The 9,162-nt window shown below is 34.8% G+C and overlaps 1 protein-coding gene across 1 annotated transcript; it reads right to left on the bottom strand.

The window, feature by feature from the left end:
- Positions 1-868: 868 nt before the first annotated feature.
- LOC116031711 (receptor kinase-like protein Xa21) lies at positions 869-8,520 on the bottom strand. The gene is made up of 4 exons (XM_031273986.1): positions 7,713-8,520; positions 3,628-3,843; positions 1,526-3,529; positions 869-1,427 (listed from the first exon to the last, which is right to left on the bottom strand). Exons 1-4 carry the CDS (start codon positions 8,485-8,487, stop codon positions 1,075-1,077), a joined length of 3,348 nt encoding a protein of 1,115 aa, XP_031129846.1. The 5' UTR covers positions 8,488-8,520; the 3' UTR covers positions 869-1,074.
- Between the last annotated feature and the right edge of the window lie 642 nt (positions 8,521-9,162).

Genomic DNA, 9,162 nt, shown 5'->3' with positions numbered 1-9,162 from the left:
TGAATTGTAATAAATGTTGAGCATAATACATATATAAAAATAATAATGAGTTTAGACTTTTAATTGAGACAAAACATATTTTAGTATCATAGTCACACGTGAAGGCATGTTCAATAATATATATAAAAATAAATATGTAGGACAATAGTATTATTTATATGAGTTTGAATCTCAAATTTAAGGATATCTTACCACTACTGCTCTGAAAATGGGAGGAAGATGCAAATCGCAAAATATGCCTCAACCAATGAGATTATTTATATTATTATACTAATATTTGTAATAACTGAGCTACCAAGATTAAGGTAACGATTCTTGCTCATTTAACTGCTTTGTAATTAACTGTCGCTTGTCTATAATACTGTGACATATGATACTGTAAAATTTTTTATGCTTCATTTGTAGTTTTTCATTTTTGGTGGTCTAGAACGAGTAAAAGTCTAGAGGGGATGTGGGTAGAGTTTTATAAATTTTTTGAAAGTAATTGTTTTGTGTAAGACTTGGTAAGTTAATATTTGAACACTATGTTAAATTGAAAATTTAACTAATTAGTCGTTAAAAAATAGAATTTATGAATACAGCGGAAGTCTAATTAAACTCATTCAAATTTTACGTTTGTAATAGGATGTGGAAAACACATTAAAGTAAATAAGCTAGTTAAGAAAAAGTAGCAAGAAAAATTTTATAATGGTTTGAAAATGTTGGTAATATAATTCATATAGTCCTTTCATATGTGGTTTAATTTGTGGAGTATTACACAAGAGCGATGTTTACTTAGTATACACCTTCAAGTAGTGGTGGTAAGTTTCCCTCGTTATCAAAAAATAAAAGGAGAAAAAGAAAAAAGAAATATAAATTTAGAATTCAATTCATGAAATTGAGTAGGATAATCGGGTAAAAAAAAAAAAGAGACTAACACAACATAGAAACCCCTTGAAGTACCATGAATATTGTCAAACTCAAGAGCCAAAACAGACACAATGTATACAAACTTCATAGAAATGCAAAAATGGAAAAAGAGAGAAATGCATCAACTTTGGAACTTAACTAGCAACAAGAATTCATACTCACTAGCTACTTACTACAATATGTAACAAACTGGTGTTTAATCTTTTGTAGTGCTACAAGAACTTCTTTTATTCCAATTCTATCCACCGGAGAGTTTGCAGAGCATTTTAAAGCCAATTCCATAATAGAGGACAAACACTTTCCTTTTCTATTGAAGTGTTCTTCATCTGGTGTAACCAAATTTACATCACAAACATTAATTACTCTGTTAGGCAAAGAGTCTTTAACCCAACTCCTTAAGCTCACATTTTCAGAAAACATATCACTATTTGGCTTTTTTCCTGTGAAAGTTTCCATCAACAAGATTCCATAACTGTAAATGTCACATTTTGTAGACACTAATCCTTCGAATCCATACTCTATAATATAGGAAAAATATTAGATTTTATTTAAAATGAAATAAAAATTAATTTAATTATGGAATAAAAAGTTAGGAATAAGATAAAAGAGCGTTTACCTGGTGCAATATAGCCTAATGTGGCAAGGGTCCTTGTGTATGCAATGCTATCATCACTGCCCAACAATTTCGCAATTCCAAAATCAGCGACATGAGCAACCATATCCTCATCTAGTAGAATATTACTTGGTTTTAGATCGCAGTGAACCACAGACTTTATATAACCATGGTGAAGATACTCTAGTGCACATGCCACATCAATCATTATATTCAATCTTTGAGTGATATCCAAGAAGTGATTTTCAGAATATAACCATTCCTCAAAAGTCCCATTTGGCATGTACTCAAGGACCAATGCTTTAAAATTTGAGTTTGAGCAATAACCTTGCAATTTCACAAGATTTCGATGGCGAAGGTTGTACAGTATTTTGCATTCTGCATTAAAGCTTTGGAATGTAACTTCTTGTTTCATTTTGAACACCTTTATCGCCAAGATCGTTCCATCATTGAGGACCCCACGGTAAACAACTCCAAAACTCCCTGTACCAAGAACATTCCTTTCGTTGAAACCATTTGTTGCACATAAAATCTCATCGTACGATTTTCTCTCCACTTCTTTCACAATTGGCACCAAATCTTCTTTCTTTATAATCTTTTTTCGTCTCCAAAAAGTAATCAACACAATTCCCACTATTATAGCTAGGATAACAACCATAATTCCTAAAGCCATAAAAATATATTGAAGTATTCTTTTTGCTTTTGACCTTTGAACTACACTTTTATGGCATGGAGGAACACCAAACCTAGAATCTCCACACAATGCTTCATTAAACATAAATGATAGACTTGTGAAGTTTCTAAAAGGGCCATTTGATGGGATTTCACCTCTTAATCTATTGCAAGAGACATTCAAATTCTGAAGATATCGAATTTCTTGCATAGATGCAGGAATTGAACCATTGAGATTGTTTTGAGACAAGTCTAATGATTCTAAACTTAGCATCCCACCTATTGACTTTGGTATCTGTCCATTTAAATTGTTATGTGCTAGAGAAAGGAATATCAAATTCTGTAAGCTTCCTATTGTGCTTGGAATGCTACCTGACAATTGATTCTTGGACAAACATATGTTGATTATAACCTTTAGATTTCCAATGTTAGGAGATAACACACCACTCAAGGAATTAGAAGACAAGTTGAGCTCTAAAAGGTCACTCATAACCCATAGATTTGAAGGCAATCTACCTGTTAATCCATTTGAATCTAGGAATATATACCTTAAAAGTGTAAGGTTCCATAAGCACTCAGGAATAGAACTTGAAATTTGATTTTTACTTAAATCGATTAGCCCCAATTTCTTCAACTTGCAAAGACTGAAAGGAATCGGTCCTCTTAATTTGTTCCTAAATAAGAGCAATCGTTCAAGATGTTGTAATCCTCTAAAGGTGTGTGGAACAAATCCTGTCAAGTCATTTTTAGCCATTTGCATCTTTTCTAAACCACTTAGGTTACCAATTTCTTCTGGTATTGTTCCCTTTAACCCAACATCAAAGATCTCCAGCACTTCTAGAGATGACGAAAAATTTCCAATGGATTTGGGTAAAGTTCCGTGGAAAGAGTTTTCACTCACACTCAAAATGTTCAAGTTTCTACATTTTGTCAAAGAAGTTATAAAACTTATTTCAAAAGGGGTCTCATCAATTGATAGATTATTTGTTCCAACTTCAAGCCGTTGAAGGAACCTAAGATCTCCAAAAGAATTTGGAATTGACCCACTCAAGAAGTTATCGGAAATAGATATAATTAAGAGTTTAGAACAATTTGCAATGCTTTGGGGTATTGCTCCACTTAGTTTGTTATTGTATAGAAAAAGTCCTTCAAGATTGGGTAATCCATACCCTATAGAGTGAGGAAGAGTCCCCCAAAGGTCATTTGCGCCAAGACAAATAGTTCTAAGTGTTGTAATGTTGAATATACCTTTAGGTATCAAACCACTTAGTTTGTTGTCCCGCAAATTTAATTCCTCCAATGCATTAAGATTGCTGATTTCTTGGGGTACTTTATCTGCAAAACCGAAGACTATGTTTAAATGCAAATAATTTTGTTGACATGTACAAATTGAATTTCATATTAAGCACTTTTAAAATAATAAATTTTCAAACCTGAGAAATAATTTTCGTAAAGATATATTCCTGAGAGAGAAGTTAAATTTTCAATCTCCCTTGGTATGGATCCAATTAATCTGTTAGCCTGTAATGCCAGAACTAGAAGTGAAGTCATATTGAAAATAGTCTTTGGTAGACATCCTGTAATTTGGTTTTTTTCTATAGCCAAAGTCTCTAAATTCTGAAGATTGCTAAATTCTTCTGGAATTTCACCTGTGAAACAATACTATAGAATATGAATCATAGTGTATAAATTAAACTTTTTTTTTTCGGGTGTAACCTAGGGTTTCCACCGTCAGACAAAATGACTAAACTTTATATATATATATATATATACACACACACACACACACACATATATATACACTAACTTGGTGCATTAAAAAAATCATATGAATAGATGAGATTAATTTTGGGAATTAAAAATGCCCGCGTGCATATTGAGCATTATGCGGTGTACATATTAAGCATGTCCGTGTGTTGCATACAACACCTGCTTAATATACATAAACTCTTGTACCTTCATAAACAAGAATTAAGTAGTTAGGTTGGTTGGTAGATGACGTGATGTTATGCTTGAGGTTGTGGGTTTGAGCTTTGTTAGCTACACCTTTAATTTTTTAGCTCATTTACTCCCTCACCTTCCATGCCCAATCCATCATTTATTCTTCTTAAGCTAAGGCTTTCCCAATAAAATAGCCCCACTCCCGAACTTCTGTATAGACGATTTTGAACTTTTTCATGTGTGACATTCTAGACTTTTAGTCCGAAAGGTTCTCGTTTCTTTGGGATAGATTGGTCCCTATCACCTTCGTTGCATTCGGTTCGTCAAGACGACTTAGCTCTCACAAGTTTTCTACCAGAAAAAAGAAAGAGATCTTTGCAGCATTCCCTTCATGCAAGCTTATTGAGGTGCATTTCCTACATGCAGGCTCCTTCAGCTTCCTTTCCTCTATACGAGCTGAACAAGATTTTTTCATGACTTCCTATACATGCGAACCTGTTGGGCCGCCTTCCTTCCGTACAGGATCAACTAGCTACGATTTTTCACTGCCTTCCCTACATGTGAACCCATTAGGCCACCTTCCCTCCGTGCGGGCTCAATAAGGATTTTTCATTGCCTTCCCTACATGCGGACCAGTTGGGCTACCTTCCCTCCATGTGGACCCAAGTAGGATTTCTCACCACCATCCCTACATACGGACTTGTTGGGCCATTGTCCTTCTGTGTGGGACCAATTAGGATTTTTCACCGCCTTTAAATGTGGACCTATTAGGCCACCTTCCCTCCGTGCTGGTCCAACTAAGATTTTTCACTACCTTCTCTACATGCGAACCCGTTGGTCAACTTTTCTTCCGTGTGGGCCCAACTAGAAACTTTCACTGGCTTCCAACATGCTGACCAGTTGGGCCGCCTTCTCTCAGTGCAGGCGCAACAAGGATTTTTCACCATCTTCCCTACATACGAAGTCGTATGACTTCTTTGTTTTTTTTCTTGAAGCGTGCAGTGGTGCTTCAATTCCCCTCATTTTTCCTTGAGGTAAAATGTCTTGCTAGGCCGCCTTCCCTTCTTGCGAGCCCAAAGAGGATAATTTTCGGCAACCTTCTCTACATGCGAGCCTATACAAGGATGGTGTTAGGCCGCTTTCCCTACCTGCTGGCCGGTGAGACACCTTTCCTACTTATAGGTGGCAATTTATATCGTGGACCACGGTGCACAATGCATTGTGCACCCCGTACCAAAATGTTAGGAGATGAGTTTTGTGTATTCTAGGTAATCTTTCTGTGTATTCCAGGCAATCATTCTGTGTATTCTAGCTAATTGTTCTGTGTATTCATGTTAGTAACACATGTTGTGATGTGTTTGTGCATTCGAATGTTTAGGAGGATGAGTTCTAGGTATTTTGTGTCAATATTCTGTGTATTCATGTTATTAACACAGGTTGTGATGTGTTTGTGTATTCGAATGTTAGGAGGATGAATTCTGTGTATTTTGTGTCAATATTATGTGTATTCTGGGCAAACGTTATGTGCATTCTAGGTAAACGTTCTGTGTATTCTATATAAGGATTATGTGTGTTATAGATAATGAATTCCCTGGAGTCATTCGCGTTCGCGTTTACTAACATCGAAATGACGTCGTTCCGGACTAGGGTCCACAGTGCACTGTGGACCCTGGTCCACGATATAACGATTGCTTAAAGGTTCTTTGGGCCTCTTTCTCTACATGTGGGCCTATTTGGGTGATGTTTTTTTTCTCTGATGCCTTCTATCCAGCTTGTAGAGCTTCCAATTCACCCCAAGATCACTTATCTTGTCTGTGGGTTCACTATCACGCCTAATTTTCTTCTTGGCTGCTTGCCTAACCAAGGTGCGGCTATTCGGTCCAGGGCCGCTTACCCAACCTGCGAGCACTTAATGGTTGGGGTATAGTCTGTACTCTAATCGATGGTCTCCTCGTGAATGATTCAGGCTCCCACATTGACAACTTCCCTCATTTTGGCCTGCTTGTGACTTCATGTCTCCTTGCTCAAATCCTTGTTTCTTCCCTCGGTGATTCCCTCTCCTTAGCTTGAGAAGTGCCAAGTCGAGTACGTAGGGAGTGGGTTTGCGTGACAGTTTGGGTCAACCGACTAGCTACTTCGCTTGGCTGGGCTACGCGCCCCACTATTGTTGAGCACCCTACTCGTTGATGGCTTAGAATATATCCAAGCCAATGGTTGGACGCTAGTCAAGCTGGATTTCAGTGAAGCTTTAATTGATCCCAACTTGTGATTATTCAACCTTTAGTCAAAGGCATTCTACCTAGGTGTTCAATCTATTGTTACAACGACTTAAACATGTTATATTATCTTGTAACGTTGTATGATGTACAGATTAACCTTCTTAGTGTTTAGTGGATTGGGCTAGTGTGTGGGGAGCCCCACAGACGTAGGAAAAAATCATTTTCTAAACTGCGTTAACAAATATGGTGTTGTTTTATGTTGTTCTATCTTCTACACTTGCACACTTTGTTTCAGTCCTTGAATCAGACTTAGCTGTTAACTAGGTTCTCAATAACAGAAATGTGTTAAGTAAGATCCGCAACTTTTTTCTCCTTAGTGTTAAGGACAAACATAGGTTAGGAGAATTACTGCACCCACCAAACTACTATATATAAAAATTCTCTCCCTACTCTTTACTTTTCGTGATTCAGGCCAAGCACAGGTACACGTACTCTAACCAAAAAGAGTTTACAAAAAACAAAACATAAACTTATATGTAAAAGACTTCTTTTGTGTGTACAGTTTTGTACTAATTTTTAAACTTGAAATTCTTATAAAAGTCTATTCAACCTCCCTCTCGTATTATAGACACTAGTATTTTATATGCCTGATGATGCGCAAAGATATATGTCCAATATTAATACTTAATGTTAAAATCTTAGTTATATTAAAATATTTTTTAAAATAATAGTGTGTACCTCGATATATATATATATATATATATATAAATAATTGTAGAATTCATATTAATATTATTGAAGTAAGAATTATAGAAATGATAAATTACTAATTACTAAATATAACTATGGTAATATTTAACTAAAATCTAAATGAATTCAAACTTAACATGAAAGGATGTAAGAAAAAATATTGTGTATCCATGTGCATGATAATTATAATGTGAAAAGATAACAGAAGTTATAACGATAGGGATATTTTTGTCCAAAAAATTATGTAGTATAACTTTTATAGAATAAAGTACAACAAAAATTAACAGAAAAAACGGACATAAAACAGGGTTATAACTTGGATTCAAACTTATTATGATTTTAGATATAACTTTTTCTAGACCAATAATTATAAGTGGGAGCAATACTATATTAGTATAAAGTCATTTAAGTGTTAATAAACAAAATAAATAAGCTTATTTCTAAAACATTTATTCAATTTTTGTTCTATTATATGAACATGTTTTAGTCATTTCATTATCCACTTTAACCTAAAAGAGATAAGAAATTCAATAAGCTAAACTATATATTAGGGGGCAAATAAAATACGGTGATAACATTATAGAAAAGACAAAAACAAAATATAGTACCTGTTAAATTGTTTTCACCAAGAGTTATTCTTTGGAGCATATATAACTTCCCAATTTCTATTGGAATAAATCCATTGAACTGATTCATTTCCAACCCCAACATTTGAAGTCTTGAACATGCAGATAAATTTGCAGGGAGTGCGCCACTAAGACTATTCGAACCTAAAAAAAGCCCTTCTAGATTTGGAAGGTTGTGACATAGGTTACTTGGAAGAGTACCAGAAAAACTATTATTTTGGAAGTCAATGATTTCAAGTGTTGAGATGTTGAAGATAGAGGTTGGAATTGAACCATTAAAGTGGTTTTGATGCAATTTTATTGCTCCCAAGTGGTGAAGATTCCCAAGCTGTTGTGGAATTTCACCAATGAGATTATTGTTGCTTAGATGCAATACTTTTAATCGTTTCAAATAAGCCAACTCTTTTGGTAGGTTTCCATGGAAGTTGTTGTGACTCATGTTCAACAACGATAGAAAGGAGAGGTTTCCCAAAGGTGCAGGAAGTTGGCCCGACAGACCCATGTTTGAAATGTTGAGTGCAACTACCCTACGATGGTGCACTCCACAATTGACCCCAATCCAATGACAAACAGAAACTGAAGTGGACCAATTTTGAACCAAAACATTGTTTGGATCGGCTAAGGTGAGTTGGCATTTCAAAGCAATGAGAGCGGATTGATCAGTGTTAATATTTTTAGCACTCTCAACCAAGCTATTTGTGAGAGAAGAGATTATGAAGATGGTAATGAGAAGGAAGAAAGAGAAGGGCTTCGCCATGAAGAGATCAGAGCAGCTAATGAGAATAATAGATTAAGGGCTTACTTGGAGAAACTAATTAACTAATCATACACAAGCTATTATATATAGCCAAATAAAAATATTAGACTAAAAGAAGGAATGGAAAAAGATAAAGTAATGAATACAAAGTGCAATGTGCGGACGAACACTAGTTTAGACTAAAAGAAAGAATGTAAAAAGAAAAAGTAATGAATACAAAGTGCAATGGGTAGATAATACTATCAAATAATGCGTAAATTCAATACACAAATAATACACTTTTAATATATCAGAACTGTACGTTTTGTTATGGTACACACAGCACTGTGTGAACTATGGTCCACACGATAAAAATGTATTTTTTCTTAGTACAATGTACATTTTTAATATACTAAAATTAGATTATTTGTGTGCAAAATATACATTATTTGATAGTATGATCAGAGCTGTGTGAAACATGACCCACACAATAATGATTGACACATAACTTTTGTCGACCATGGTCCACACAATAAATTGCCGATAAAGTGCAATCCATTCTAATTAAAACGTATCATTTGTAACCTTATCCCTTTAACATGCTACAATATTAATCATTGATTTTAATAATTAACGCGATTATAATGTATATTTATTACACAAATAATGTACATGATTATAATCGGCGCGTTAATT

The sequence above is a fragment of the Ipomoea triloba genome, chromosome 10, assembly GCF_003576645.1.
Source record: "Ipomoea triloba cultivar NCNSP0323 chromosome 10, ASM357664v1".
Classification (NCBI taxonomy): domain Eukaryota; kingdom Viridiplantae; phylum Streptophyta; class Magnoliopsida; order Solanales; family Convolvulaceae; genus Ipomoea; species Ipomoea triloba.
Note: the sequence above shows the minus strand (reverse complement) of the source record. Positions and strands in the feature narration are given on the sequence as shown.